General features: G+C 34.9%; 1 protein-coding gene across 3 annotated transcripts in view; it reads left to right on the forward strand.

The window, feature by feature from the left end:
• The window catches only part of l(2)gd1 (lethal (2) giant discs 1), a 473,445-nt gene extending 463,303 nt beyond the window's left edge, over positions 1 to 10,142 (forward strand). For all 3 annotated transcript variants that reach the window (XM_090391229.1, XM_090391230.1, XM_090391231.1), the window contains exon 23: positions 7,995 to 10,142. In XM_090391229.1, the coding sequence (XP_090247355.1) occupies positions 7,995 to 8,114 (120 nt within the window). In that variant the 3' untranslated portion in view covers positions 8,115 to 10,142. The remainder of the gene's footprint in view (positions 1 to 7,994) is intronic.
• Positions 10,143 to 16,954: the final 6,812 nt, after the last annotated feature.

Genomic DNA, 16,954 nt, shown 5'->3' on the forward strand with positions numbered 1-16,954 from the left:
GCTAGATAACGAAAACATTGTCAGTGTATCTAAGCCTTACTGTAGGTTTTAGAGTAAAGGAATCAAGAGCACTTTGCTCAAAAGTTTCCATATAAAAGTCAGCAATGGGGGGGGGGACATTGTACATGGACAAAGAGGGCTGTAATGTTGAGTGGAAATTTGTTTTGTAGGAGAAGAAGAATTGTGTCACTGATTGGGACATTTGTGAAAAGGGCAGAAACGTCAAAACTGACTAATAAATCATCTTTGCCGAGTGTTGTGTTTTTAATTTTGTTTATAGAGTGTTGTGTGTTCTTTATGTAGGAGTGGGAATGACCTACCAACTCCTTGAGTGTTGATGCTAATTTCTTGATTAGGTGATCATTAGGGCTGTCTATTCCTTCAACTATCGGCCGGGAGAGCGGGCGTAATGGGGGTATAAGTTTTTTTAACAGTGTCTGACAGCCAAGAAGTGACAGACTAAGTAATTTCTCAGCTTTTTTCTTTATTCTGTTAGTTGGATTATAGTTTACAAGCTGATAGGTGCTGTTATCGGAGACTAGTTGATTCATCTGCTGGATGTAAGTTGATCTGTCAAGGACGACAGTGGCATTACCTTTGTCCGATTTTGTTATAATTATATCTTGATTAGCTTTTAATGATCGATTGCTGCTAGTTCTGTTTTTGTAAGATTGCTATAGAAGGTTTTCTTTTTATTCCGAACATTGCTAGTTTCTAGCCGAATTTTATCAGCTATATTAATAGGAAGATACTTAATGCCTCTTTCTATGTGGTATAATCCAGTTTATTAACGAAGTTAAGGCCTTTATCAAGTAATGCAAGTTGACCATTATTTAATGTGTGGCTTGATAAGTTGATCACGTGACTATTACTTGCATGTGGTTGGTCGCTCTTTTTCTCACTTGTTTGTTGTTCACTGTTGGAGTTGTTTACCAAAGAAGAGATTGGTTTACTGGAGAAGAGATCCTGATCAGTTGGATTCGTATGATTGGCATTCAAATTTTGCTGTTGTTAAATTATGTAATTTGGCCTTTAGTTTTTCTTTATTACTTTCTAGAATATATTTAGCCGAATTGTCAGTGATTCTCTCAAGCACATTCAAAATATCTGGATTCATATAACTAGATAATTCGGATTGCAAATTTAAAACTGGATTTTGAGTTATTGCTAGATTTTGTTGATTGTTTGGATTTGTTCTCTAAGTATTGCTTTCTCTGTGTGTGCATAGATACGAAGTGCTTTAGCAGAAGTAAATTTCTTTTTCAGCTTGATGCAGTTAGGAAAAAGATTACTGTCTCTGCATCTCTTTAAAAAGGCCAGCCGATTGATCAAAAGGGAAACGCGTATCTTTAGCTTACCATACTGATTGCAATGCTTGTGAGTACCATCTCCATGGATGATGAGAATCCTTTCTTTCATGCTTATATGGTGATCAGAATACATTATGGAAAATTATGGAGACAACTACAGCTTTCTTATATTTTTCTCTGTTGACTGACTTGCTAGGAATTTTCAACAAAAGAATTTTCTGAAACAAAAGAAAGTAATGCTTTCTTTTGTTTCAGAATGCTCGTTATGGAAAATTATGGAGACAACTATCATGTTAGAGCAAAACTTTAGTTTAATATAAACCAAAATGAACACCCAACGTTTCAACCTTCATATCAAGGTCATCATCTGGAGCATACACATATATACAGAGAAACAAGCTGCACTACAATCTACATGGTTTGCTAAAGTTACTGACCAACCGTTACAACAATTATTGGCCTGACCTCTGGTGAAAAAAAAAAAAAACACCTTTACTATATCAAAGCCAGAGTCCTATTATTATTATTATCTGTTGGGTTACAAAATTAAATTGGGCTGGAGAACAACATGTTTATATATATATATAATAAAAAAATTAAAAAAACTGTGATTATACATAAATATATATAATATACACATATAATATATATATATATATAGAAAGTTTTTTACCTTGGGTATATATTATATTAAAGATACCAAGCAATTTAACATGCAGCCACTAACTTGACTTACTTGTCTGTTTGCTTACTTGGGAAAAAGAATTAAAAAAACCTAGCATATAAAATTGCTTGGTATCTTTAACACATACACACACACATATATATATATATATATATAAACATGTTGCTCTCAGCCCAATTTAATTTTGTAACCCAACAGATAATAATAATAATAAATAATAGGACTCTAGCTTTGGTGTAGTAAAGGTTTGTTTTTGTTTTTTTTCACCAGAGGGCGGGCCAATAATTGTTGTAACAGTTGGTCAGTAACTTTACCAAACCATGTAGGTTGTAGTGCAGCTTGTTTCTCTGTATATATATATATATGTATGCTCCAGGTGATGACCTTGATATGAAAATCGAAATGTCAAGTGTTCATTTTGGTTTACATTAAAGTAAAGTTTTGCTCTAATATGGTAGTTGTCTCCATAATTTTCCATAATGTAATCACCATGTAAGCATGAGAGAAAGGTTTCAGAATGCTCCTTTAACTTCTTGATTCCACGAAGTTCTAGTTTTTTTTTTATACTAACACATAGAGTCTCCAAGGTTTTCTTTTGTTTTATTTTATTTTTTCCCCTTTTATCCTGAATAATATTGGCACATTTGAGTCTACAATTCATCTCTAAAAGTTGCCGAATACTTTCTTTTTTATCCTGAACTATTGTGAAAATATCACTCATAACATAGTCAATAAAACTTTTCTTATTTCCTTTATGTTCTCTCCAAATTAGAATATGAGAGGAGGCTAGCACTACATTCAAGAGACAACCCTAAAAAATGTTTTCATTATGTGGCTAGCAAAAAAAAAAAAAAGAATAATTGTGGATGATGGGTCCTGCTAGATGGAAAAGGTGGTCTAATGACCAAGGCAAATGATATTGTAGAGCTGTCTAATGATTATTTTATTAGAGTGATTGTGAGTGTTATGACAAAGAGGATGGAGAGAGTTAATAAATTAGAAGTAGGTGAAGTGGATATATTTTCAATAAGTACTCTGGATGTCAGCAAGAATCTGTGACTTGATGAAATTTTGCCATGTGTCTTAAAAGAATGCACTAAAGAACTAACAACTCCCTTGACTTGCCGATTTAATGAAACCTTGCAACTAGAAAAGTTCCTAGGGAGTGGAAAGAGGGTAAGATAATGCCACTGCATAAAAGGTGGTGGAAGATTGTAGGCATCAAATTATAGAACAATTTGTCTTACTTCTGTGGTTGTTAAGGTATTAGAATAATTGGTAAAAACTGTTATACAATATAATAACATTATCTGTGGTCAGCACAGATTTGTTAAGGGGCATTCTTGTTTCAGTAATCTTGTTAACTTTTATAATAAAATAACAAGAGTGGTTGATGAGGGAAATACATACACTAATTCTTTTAGATTTTACAAAGGCATCTGATAGGTACCACATGATAAACTGATATTTAAGGTACAACATATGGGTATGGATATTAAGTTGGTGGAGTGGATTGGCAATTGGTTGTCTGATAGGAATCAAAGGGTTGTGTGTGTATATATATATATAGAGAGAGAGAGAGAGACAATATCAAAAAAAAGAAAGTAACTAGTGGAGTTCCACAGGGCTCTGTGCTAGGAGCACTATTTTTCAACCTTTATATCTATGATATTGTCCCTGAAATTCAAGGAGATATTCAGTTGTTTACAGATGACATGAAGCTGGAGAAGGTTATTGGGAGTATTGCTGATGTAATGGCTCTTCAGAAGGATCTGAGTAAGCTGGAAATGTGGGCATGGGGATGGTAGTTTAATGTTGTTGAATGTAAGGTTTTAAATTTTGGGAACCGCAGATGGAATACTGCATACTCTATGTGAAAGTATGCTAGAGGATCTTGGGGTTATGGTGGATCGAAATTTTAAATTTAATAGGCATGTTGCAAAGATGATTAAAACAACTCAGAGGATTGTTGCAGTATTAAGATGAACATTAATCAGCAGAGATAAAATGTTAGTGATTCCATTGTAAGGCCCTGATCAGGTCAAATCTGGTCACCGTGGTTTAGAGGAGATGGAGATACTTTGGAGAACATGCAGAGATGGTTGACAAAAATTATTTCAGGACTGTGGAATGTTAGCTATAAGAATAGATTGAAGTCATGTAATCTGCAGAGTTTAGCTGATTAGAAGGCAAAGGGGGTGATATGATTGAAACATTTAAGTTCTTGAGAAGTATTTACTAGATGGATACAACAGAGATTTTTCAGATAGTAGAAAATAAAGAAGAGGCGAGAACTAGAGGCCATCCCTGGAAATTGTGCAAGGAAGTGGTGAATAAGAGAGTGAGAAGTATTATTTTTACATGGCAAGTGGAATACATTGCCTGAATATGTTGTGAATGAGTTTAAGCTTCAGTATGTATTACATATATGTTACAAGTATGAGAGATTTTCTGTAAGTCTGTGGACTTTGTAATATATATTACAAAAGTCATATATATGTATAATGTATACATATGTATACTTATTTCACATTGTAATGTAATGTAATATAAGGAATATTTCTTATATAATGTATGTAATCGTTAATGGTATAAACCTCTCTCCCTTGATGAGTCTTTGACTCCAGGAGAGTTGATGTAATAATAATAATAATTTATGTATGTTTATTTTGGAACATAGTTTGTAATGACTAGTTCATATCCTAAGCAGAAATCTATCAGGTGCTTACCATTATTATTATCTTCACTGTTTTCTTTAAATTTTTCCAAAACATTGCTATACATCTAGTATTCATTTCTTACTCTGCTGGTTAGATTTTCCAACAAAACTAGCGTTTCCTTTTTATGTCAGCTGCTCTCTCGCTAATGACTCTTCTCCTTCACTTTTGAGAAAGAATTAAGTTTCCCAAATCTTGGGAAAGCATGGTCCACAAAGCCTGATTAATTCTTAGGTCCCCCACCCAGCAGCATCCATAGAGGGTGTTCCTCGTAGGACTTTATGCTTAAAATAGTCTAATTTATTCTACTTATTGTTGTGTGTGTGTTTGTAATTACCTCTAAGGTCGAGGATCCTCGACCTTCTCTTTAGAAAGATTTTAGTAATGCTGTCATCATCCCCTATGTTTGAGGCACTTCAGAAAAAATAGACAGAATTTTAAAGAAATGCAATCTCTGCACTGATTTCAAGCTCCACTGAAAGCTTGCTAACTAAAGATCAACTCCCCCCCCTCTCTGTGCCTGGACTATAAAAAGTATCCTGTTCCTCCAAGTTGGCCTACTATGGACAGATAGGAAGAACGCAAAAAATACATCTGTAGTCATGACTGCAGTCAATCAGGTTTAGCAGACCATACTTTAGATATAGAGCTCATAGAATCAGAAAAAGACCACCATGCTCCATCACAGTAAATTTAGAGGAGAAAGACTATTTCTGGGATCTTCAGCTGCTCTCAGAAATCAGCCTAATTTAAATAAATATGGTTGCATTTAAATAAATATTGCTAAACTTCCCAAAATATGGGAAACACTAATACTTCTTGAGATCCCAGTTTACATCCTAGGCTACCAACAGGTGCCCACTCAGGGTGCCCCACCTAGTTAGGACTCTAGTCTTTTCCAAATGTTTCACTTAGTTTTGTGGTGCATGTGTGTGTGTGTGTGTTGCAAGTCTGTAACAACTGTTACAGACTTGCAACAGTAGAGTTGACCCTTGAAGAATGCAGGTTTGAACTGCAGGGACCACTTATAAGTGAATTTTTCTGAATAAGTATATTGGAAAATTTATTGGAGATTTGCGACAATTTGAAAAAACTTGCAGACGAACCATGTAGCCTAGAAATATCAAAAACATTAAGAAAAAGTTAGGTATATCACACATGCATAAAATATATGTAGATAATAGTCTATTTTAACATTTACTACCATAAAATATACACAAATCTATTATAAAAAAGTTAAATTTACAAAACTTATGCATACAGATGCTTACAGATCGTACATGACGCCATTTGCAGTTGAGAGAAATGTAAACACACGTAAAGATGCAGTATTAAATCATAACTGCATAAAAGTAACTATTATTAATTAGTTAAATTAATTAGCATAACAAACATTTTATAATGATTCATTCATTAGTTTATAGGCTAGGCTACCATGAAGCAATTACACTAGGTTAATATAATCATATTGCTGCTTCTTCATTATCAGTACATGAATTGTTATACCTGTAAATAAATATAAATATAAGTAAATAAATAAATGAAAAATCTGCAGGACAGTGGTGAGACCAGCTATGACATATGCTATTGAACCTGTGGCCCCTGAGGAAAAATAACATCAGCAGGATGGAGGTAGCGGAGATGAGAATGCTTAGGTGAATGTGTGGTGTGACTAGAAAGGAGTGTCTGAGAAATGACTATCTAAGGAGAACAGTGAAAGTTACGAACTTAGGAGTGAAGATACAGGAGTTAAGGTTGAAATGGTTTGGTCATGTGACGAGGAGGGAGTTGAGATGGTTTGGTCATGTGACAAGTATATGGGAAGAAAGGTCATGCAGATGGATGTGCAAGAGAGGAGGAAGCACAGGCAGAAGAGATGGATGAAGCTGGTAGAAGAGGATATGAGGATGAAGAATTTGGATGTGGTTACAGACAGGAGGATGTGGAGGAGACTTGTTAAGAACAGCAACCCTACTTAAGTGGGATAAGCTAGAAGAAGAAGAAAGTGTTAGTAATACGTATAGCATCTACAGTGTTTTATATCATATAAGACAGTATTGATGTAGGTACTGACAGACGTATGTTTCATCTTGTAAACAGATGACGTAAGCTTACAGTATTGATAAATACAGTACATTTCTGTAAATGTATTTGCACGATTTCCTTAATAACATTTTCTTTTCTCTAGCTTACTTTACTTTAAGTATACAGTATATACTACATATAACATACAAAATATGTGTTAATTGACTGTTTATGTTATCAGTAAGGGGCTTCCAATCAACAGTAGGCTATTAGTAGTTAAGTTTTTGAGAAGTCAAAAGTTATAGGCAGATTTTCGAACAATGCAGAAGGTCAGCACCCCTAACCTTCGTGTTGTTCAAGGGACAACTGTACATGTATATATTCTCATGCAATGTTATATTGTACTGTGGGGTCTGCTTCCCCCCCCCCCAGTGTTCCGGACTGATAGGCCAGTTCTCCTTGAATTCTGATGACTCGAATTTTGAAGACTCGACACCCAGGGTAGCCCCTGAGTTTCAAAACATTACACAAAAACGTTACAGCCTACATCTGTTTCAAGCCGACATCACATCCGTTTCCAATTTCAGCTTATCATTTTATAGTATAGAGTAGATTATATATATATATATATATTTTTTTTTAATTTTTTTTTCAGAATTCATTTTTACTCGGTTGGAATATTATGAAAAAGCTTTAATGACTGATACTGAGAGAAAAAAAGATCACATGGTATATTTGAAAAGATACTACTAGTTTACTAGTTTCGTTGAATAGATCAACATCTTCAGGTATCACAATCAAAGAAAAATATATAGAGAATTACAGAGACTTAAAATTGTAATAACAGAATGAGTACAAAAAGACAGTAGCGTGTTTGAAAACAAAAAGCAAGCTTGAGTTCCAAACAAGCGTATACCACGTGCTGTCGCGAGTGCGCCAATACTGAACAGAGACAACGTGTGCGTCAGAGAGAGAGAGAGAGAGAGAGAGATTGAAACATGCTACTGTCTTTTTTGTACTTGTTCTGTTATTACAATTTTAAGTCTCTGTAATTCTTTATATATTTCTTTGATTGTGATACCTGAAGATGTTGATCTATTCAACGAAACTAGTAAACTAGTAGTATCCTTTCAAATATACCAAGTCATCTTTTTTTCTCTCAGTATGTCAAAGCTTTTTCATATATATATATATATATATTTTTTTTTTAATGCTGGGTTATAGACAGCTGATATATTCTTATGGCTTCCCTTACAGCTTATGGAAGGAAGAAAACCATGTGGTGGAAAACTTGAAATTAAGGTACGCATCCGAGAGCCTCTCCTTGCAAAACAAATTGAGGAAGTAAAAGAACGGTGGTTAGTCATCGGTAGCTAACAAAACTACAAAGTAATCTGAATAAAGAAAACTTTTCATTATTCTTGTTATACTTGCTAGAAGTTAACGTATTTTTAAAAAAATGTTGCAGAATTGCGAAAAACATTTTTCATTTGGTTAATGAGTATGTTATACATGCCAAGAAATTAAAGTTTTGTTTATATCCATATTTTATCCCAGTATAAGCAAGCAATAAAGTTTTATAACTTTGCAAGTGAACTATCATTTAGACTATTTGCTCATATAATGAGCACAGTAGAGTTTACTACAAGTTGCTCTAAATAATTCACAATGCAGATCACACTTCTTAGGAAGTGCGCTCTACATTGTGAATTATTTAAGGCAACTGCTCACATTATGCAAATAGCTGGTCTTAAATATACTTTGCATATAAACTTTTATTATTTGCTTGTGTTGGAGTAAACTATGGAGTAAACGATATAATTTCCTGCAAAATTATGAAAATTATCCAACTTTTTTTTTTATTATTATTTTATTTTTTTTTTTTGCATAGACATGTCATTTCAGTATATTTTTCTTTATAGAATTTGGGGAAAAAATAATATATATGCACACACTAAATCAAAAATTCTCTACTTGTAATAGAAGAAATGTTGTTTGACTCAGCCAAGTTGTAGAGATAGAAATAATTGGAAGTTACAAATTGCCTAAGTATGCAAGTAGTGTAACATTATTATATATATATGAAACTGAATTGTTAAAAAATAATAATAAATAAATAAATAAAAACAATTTTTTTTTTTAAAAAAAGTTATTTATTGCAAAATATATTGTAAAGAAATTTGTGAAATAGAATTAGAATGAGATGATTTTACGATTATTTGTGTTAAAATATTTTTCATTCTTGAACAAAAAAAAGAGAATTTAATTTAAACTTTTTTTTAAATTACTGAGAATTATTTAAATTTTATATGATGTGTTGCAGAAATCTCACATTACCCAAAACAATAGGCATAAATGACAGAAACGGACATTTTTAGTATAGTTTTTATTTTCTTTCTTAATTATAGTAATAATGGCTAGATTCCACTTATAGCAAATGTGCATTTAATAAAAGCTGAAAATTATCTCCTACTGAGTAAAAATGTGATTTCTGAAAATGAGACATGCTTTGTGTTATTCAGCCTTTCAGTGCAAAGAGAATTTTTGGAAAAAAGTTTCAGTTTTATTGTTCATGTAATTTTACTGTGAATAGGTTAGGTGAGCTTTACGTTATTGCATATTTTCATTCTTTCAGTCTCCTTTCTCTTCATAAATACAGTAACCGTCCTCTGAACAGAATTTATAGTATATATATTGTATATATTGTATTCTTCTGTATTAGTTAAATGCATTGTCTTTCTTACTTAGCCTAGATATATGCTGTGATATAACTGTGCTTTGTAATTTTTTTTCATCTATGTATTTTTGTTGTATACTAGGTATTTACCACTGTAAATGGCTAAAATAATTGTTGTTAGTAATTTTTCTTTTTTTTTCTAAAATGTTGCACATAACCAAAATCATAGTGTGTAACTGTGGAGAAAACTCAGGCTTCTTGAAAAATATATAATATAATATAATGGTTGTGTTAAATGTAACCTACACAGATGACCTAGTGGGTTAATAATACATATGATGTGCCAGACATTAAGCATACACAGTTGAAATAATCTAAAAAAAAACATCTTTCTCTCTTTAAAATTATGCACTCTTTATGTTGATATAATAATTATGTTGATCTAAGTAATATTGATATAATCTTATTCATTGTTTCAGACTGAAAATGTAACCATTATTAATGAAGTATTTTAATATCTAAGAAACATTTTGATCATGTTTAAATGTTTAGGCAAGCCTAAACATTTAAAGTTAAGTTGATTTTAGTTATTGAAAATTCGGATTTAACTCACTGTAGTTTCTGTTATGCAATAAAAAAAAATTAAATACATTAAATGTATATAATAGTAAACATCAAACTGATCATTTTGAACTCAATGTATTAAAAATAAATGCTATTACTGAGAAGTGTCGAACTTTTATCTGTAAATTTTTTTCCATTGCATCAACAAAGCATTTTTTTCATAATCAGTTTTATAGAGATACTTTGGATAAAATTTGTACATGTGCATATGCAATGCATGATTTCTTAAAGAATATATGATATTCATATTAAATACTAAGTAAATAAAACTTTGCCAGGAAATTATATTCTTGTTTAATCCTTTAACCCAAGTGTAAGCAAACACAGTTTGCACATTAAGTACTTCACCATTAAGCTGCTTGTGAATAGAGGCTGATGATTTCACATCACTTGCCTTAGTATCCTATAAAGCAAAGCATATTTCCTCTTGGAAGTGCATAATGCTAAGAAGAGGGGGGGGGGCATCTCTCTCTCTCTCTCTATAGATAACTCAATAAAAGTTTCAACCTTTATTGAGGTCTCATCAGTGAAAAGCTAGAACTCAAGATTGAATTAATGCAGAAGTCATATATTTCCCTTATACAAAAGTGTATCCTTATAAAAAGTGACACCTTATAAAAAAGTGTATCACGTTTATAGTAATGGTGATACCCCACTCACTAGCATTATGCAGTTTTAAAAGGAAAGTGTGCTTTGCATAATGGAATACTAAGGCAGTTGATGTGAAGTCATCATCATCTATATACAAATAGCTTAGTTGTGAAGATACTTTCATGCACCAACAGTGCTGCTTTCTTACACTTGTGTTAAAGGTGAAACAATCATGATAATTTCTATGCAAGTTTAATTTGATATGGTATTCAGATATGGCTACATTAGAAATGCATGTCAGTAGTTTCATATTTTTGTTAGCAGTGATAATTAAATGTTTAATGATTATAAACACATATTTGAGCTTAGAAATGAAATTAAATATACTTTCTGAAGCCAAATAGTTTTTATGCTACACAATAAATATTTAATCTAAAAATAATATATAAAATGAAGATTAATCTTTTTTTTTTTTTTCAATCATATTGCCTCTCTCTCTCCTTTCTATCAAATGCATCGCATCACATTACTTTCAACATATTTGCATACTTAACATCTGAAACTCATAATAAAATCTTAATCACTTGTCTGTTAAAACAATTCCCCTCAGCATTTTCCTGTCCTCTGCAAATTCAGGATGCCACATTTATGCACAGTATTCATGATCAGTGCCTTATCTGAAGCACATCATCTTATTCTGACACATCTTTCTCAATATAGCAGTCCTCTGAGTGACTGTTGTAATATGTCCCTTAAACTTTAGCTCCTATCCTTCAGATCTCTTATATACACAACCTACTGAGCACAGTTCCATTATACTGAACTGAAATCCCCCACATCAGCCTATTTTGATCCTCGTAAAGTATTTTGTGTTAGTTTTTTATTAATATCTTCCACAACAGTGCATCTTCCCTTCAAACATTTGCCCAAGAACAGGATTCTGCTTCACTGGTCATCCGTCCCCCCTTAATTAACCTGCTCCCATACAGAATGCACTGTTATCTATCAACTAGTCATTTCCAAATCACAGCTTCATATGGTGGAACAACCACCATTTTATTTCTCATGGTCGTTGTCTACATAACCTTTGCAATAAACCCTCTGAAATTCAAATTTCTATCTACAATCACCCCAAGATCCTTTGCTTACTCCACTTCTTTTGTTATAACTCCATAGGCAAGCATGATGCATCCTATCTGTGGATTCCAAATTTCAAAAAACCTTATTGTCCCAGATATGGAATTTTCCATGCTCTATGTTGTAGTTTATAATAATTTAGTGTTTTAAATTAACCAAATCTGGTTGAAAAACAGCAGAAAGAAAGAAAACCAGTTCTCTTTTTTTTTATTTGATACCAGCCTTTGAAATCTTTATTTTCCTGACATTTTCTATCACATACTAAAATATCTTACTACCTATTGTTGACAACAAACACTTCAGATTATATTTTTTTTAGTCTCTTCCTACTTACTTCTTAATGAAAACATTATTTGTATGGTTGAGAGCTGCATATTGATCTGTATCATATATGATTATGTAGCACAAACACTAACCCATGAACATTAATATTTCTCTTGTTATAAGAAAAAGATTATATTCTTCCATTTCACCAAATTTCAAAATATGTAGATAAGTTCATAAGCAACCTTGATCATCAGATACACCCTTTGCCAGCCCAATGACAAACCTAGAAAACTGATCTCAGAAATTGCAAATATAACTGACACGTTTTGTTGTTGACAGTTTTTCCACTTAGTTATACTGTAAATTAAAAATGCCAAGAAATTATATTCTTGATTTAATTCTTTATCCAAGTGTAAGCAAACAATGTTTTTGCATGAAGTATCTTCACGATTCGACTACTTGTATATAGAGTAATGACTTCACATCAATTGCCTTAGTATCCCATAATGCAAAGCACACAACCTTTTGTATATGTATAATGCTGTGCATTATTGGAAGGGCCACTACCCTGACTGGTTTGATCTTTATTGAGGTAAGTTAAAGTGCAGGAATACCTCTACAAAAATTCTGAGTGATCTATAAGCTCACTCTAAACTTCACTGAGTGATCCTAAACCTTGAGGTTTGGAAAGATTTTCAGGACTCAGAAAGATCCGAGGAATAGCCTCTCATATTTGTATTTGCTAAGATGTAATAATTGAGTGGCCTTCTTCCAGCATATCCTGTGGTGAGTGCCCAAAGCTGTAATAAGTTTGGCAGTAATAATACTGTTTGCAACTGCAAGGGGACCTGATAGGTCTAGCGATGATGGAATTGGCATCCCTTATCTGTTCCATCTTTGATGGAACGGATAAGGGATGCCAATTTTTTATGTGGTCTGTAAATGGTTGTAAGGTTGTATTTCCTTAGAACTTTTGTCAATTTTGTCGGATGTGCTCCAGATATATGGAATGGTGATAAATCTTGAGTAATCTCTGTTCTGAACAGGGAAGGAGGTTTTCAGTTACAGGGTTTTAATATTTTGTGGGGATAGTAGTTTGGCTACAATCCCTATGGTTATAATTGTTATAATCCTTATAACAGCTCTGATATATCTTGTCAGAGAGCACGCAACTTAGAATCACCCAACTTTGACCTTCTTTGGTTGAAAATATCTCCTCCCCACTCAGTCAAATTCATTTGCTGTCTCTGTCGTTCCCCCAACACAACCAACCACTCTGAGCTCTTTAATTTCCTCTCCTTAAAAATTACTTTCTCCAATTCCTCTTTCCCAACAGCAAAATTATCCTCCTAGGAGATTTTAATGTCCACAACACTAGCTGGCTTTCCTCCTCCAGTTGTACAGATCTTGCAGGCAGAGATGCTGAAACATTTGCCATCACTAACGACCTTACACAACTTGTTCAGATGTCAACCAGAATACCAGATAACCCAAACCACTCCACATCCTAGATCTCTTCCTCACTAATGACCCCTCCAAATACACAGTGAAAGTAGTGAGCCCACGGGCAATTCTGACCACAATCTAGTGCTCACCCCCCCCCCATGCAACAATGCTTTACACAGACACTCTCATACAATAGTAGTTTGGCATTATAGCAGTGCCAAGTGGGACAGCCTCTGCAACTTCTGTGCCACATTACCATAGTTGGACTATTGCTTCTGGCCTTTCAACCCAAACATATGCACCGAATTATTACCAAAGTAATCCTCACTAGAATGAAAACATACATTCCACACAGTACTCTGAACTGCCATTCCCTAACGAAACCTTGGTTCTCCAAAAGATGTGCCAAGGCTGTACAGATGAAACACCAGACATATCATAACTGACTGAAATCAAGAACCTCATGCTCCTTTAGAGCTTATACTGAAGCCCGAAATAGATGTAAAAAATAAACAATTAATGCTTCCAAAACAGAGTTCGAAAGATCAAAGAGCATGAAACTTTAGACAGGATAGCAGCCTGTCTAAATGGCAGCCGAGCCTTTTGGTCTCTCAGCAAAGCAATTGGCTGCAACTTCTGCCCAACATTATTATTATTATTATTGTTGTTCCGGGCAACTCCAAGGAGTCGACAGACTCATCGAGGGAGGCCCTAACATCATGTCAAGAACAACTATTCGACATTGTCACAGTATCTATCATACCTTGCCTTGAACTCATTCACGGTCGTAGCACCCACAACAGACTCTGGAAGCTTATTCCACTCATTCACCACTCTCCAAGTAAAAAACCTAGCTCTAACACCCTTGTCAACCACGCTCTTGCCCAGCTTCCATGCATGGCCCCTGGTCCTCCCACCACCAGTCATATTTTCAAAAATATCTTCTGGATCAATCTTATAAAAACCCTTCAATAATTTGAATGTCTCAATCATATCACCCCTCCTTCACCTATCGTTCAATCTCTGCAACCCACAAATCTTCAACCTATTCTCATAAGGTTCATTCCACAGACCTGCTATCATCTTGGTCACTCGTCTCTGGATCCTCTCCACTTCCTCCCCATTACGAAGCAACCCTGGTGCCCATAACTGGGCACAATAGTCCAGATGGGGTCTTATCAAGGCTCGATACAGAGGAACAACAACTTGTTTGTCTCTGCATGTTAAAGTATTTTTCAGAAGCCAAGTGATTTGATGAGCTGATTTAGTCACTTTTGCAATGTGCCCCCTAAACTTCAATTCCCTATCCACCAGCACTCCCAAATCCCTGGCCTCATCAATCTCCTGGAATACGGTTCCACCAATGCGATATACTGCTGCTATTCTTTTCACCCCAAATTGCATAACCTTACACTTTGCCACATTAAATTGACATCCATTTTTCCTAGCCCAGTCCTCCAAACTATCCAAATCATCCTGTGCACTCATAATTGCTCTACCCAACTTTGCATCATCAGCAAACAAATGCACACTTCCTCTCAAATCCTTTCCTATATCATTGATGAACAAATTGAAAAGTAGTGGTCCAAGAACAGAGCCCTGCGGCACACCACTAGTCACAAGCCATCTTTTAGACTCCACTCCTGAATAAACCACTCTCTGGTATCTCTCCTTCAACCATCCTCCTATCCATCTCACCAACCCTATATCTATCCCCATCTGCTCCAGTTTACTGATGAGGGTTCCATGTGGTATCCTGTCAAAGGCCTTGGCAGTGTCCAGTAGTATCACTGTAAACCCATTACCCCTATCCAGTTCAGCCGTCACTGTGTTATAAAACATGAGCAAGTTACTGAGGCATGATCTACCCTTCACAAAACCATGTTGTCCCCCATACAATATCCCATTTTCATCTATCCAATCCTGTATTCTTTTCTTGACTAATTTCTATAAGACCTTGACAATGATTCCTGATATGCTAATCGGTCAGTAATTTACAACAGCAATCTTGGAACCTCCTTTATGCAGTGGAACTATTTTCCCCTCTTTCCATCCCCCTCGGGACTAACCCAGACCCGAGACTCAAATTAAACAAAATGGTCAAGGGTACCGACAATTCTTTAGCTGCTTCTCATACGACACGAGCTGGTATACCATCCAATCCCATGGATGTATTGACATTGAGGTTATGCAATAGACTACTCACCTCCACTTCATTCACCACAATTCCCATATAATCTACTGGTTTATTCGTTTCTGCAATGTCACCACCTGGTTGATATATACTTGCAAAGTGCTCACTCAGTAACTCAACTATATCAACTGATTCAGTTACCTCCCTACCATCGGCATTCTTCAAAATCATTCTGCCATGTACATTTTTCCTTTTACTTGCTACATATCTAAAAAACTGTTTAGGATTCTCTTTAGCCTGCATGGCCAATGTTCTTTCGTAATCCTTTTTTGCTTTTCTTACCACACTCGTTACCCTTCTGGCCTGCGCTTTACACCGTTCATGTGCCTGCCGGTCACCTTTCTCCTTAAATTCCCTCCATAGTGTTTCTTTTGTTTACAGCTCAAGCTTAATGGTGTTATTCATACATTTAACCCCTACTTGATTTATTATTCGGACTCTAGGTATACAGTCAGCCATTGCTTCATGCAAACACTTCTTAACTGCCTCCCATGCACTATCAACTTCTAGTCCTTGCAGTTGTACATGCCATGGCACTGAACCAATCAAACTCCTAAGCTTGTCATACTTTCCAGCCCAATAATTCCACATGTACCCTGTCTTAATTGAAAACTCCACACCTTTAGCCACCTCCCGAGTCAAGACCCTATGATCACTCTCACCAATTGGTGGCAATGTGGTCATATTTGTTACAGCCAAATCCTGTGTAATTACTAGGTCAAGCACTCTCTGACCCCTAGTATTTTCCATTACATGCTGTCGCAGATAGTTATCCCTTAATAACTGCATAAAATCCAATTCCTTCCTCCCATGTTTCCTCTCCTCACTCCAATCAATGCGACCATAGTTGAAATCTCCCATAATAATTACCCTCCTTCCACCCATTTCTTCTATTTGCTTGTGCATACTGTCACCACCATCTTTTCCATCACCTGGTCTATAGCAGCACCCAATAGTATATTTAGTTCTGCTAGCCACAATCTCTCACTAAATGGCCTCAGATGTGCTCTTTTCTCTATCCTGCAATTCAACTTCTATTCTCCTTGGCTGTAGCTCATCAGCTATCATCAACAATTCTCCTCTCCCCATTTTATTCTCCCTGTCATTCCTGAACACACTATATCCATCACATTCAATCCCACTATCTATATCATCTACAGTCAGCCATGATTCACTAATACCAATAACCAGTGGTCTGGAAGTGCCAACCATGGCCAAAAACTGTTCCTTCTTGTTCCTAATACTCCTAGCATTAGTGTACATGAATTTAAGACCCCCATT

The sequence above is a fragment of the Typopeltis vanoorti genome, chromosome 4 (assembly GCF_054136105.1).
Source record: "Typopeltis vanoorti isolate ZY-2024b chromosome 4, IOZ_Tvanoo_1.0, whole genome shotgun sequence".
NCBI classification, from domain to species: domain Eukaryota; kingdom Metazoa; phylum Arthropoda; class Arachnida; order Uropygi; family Thelyphonidae; genus Typopeltis; species Typopeltis vanoorti.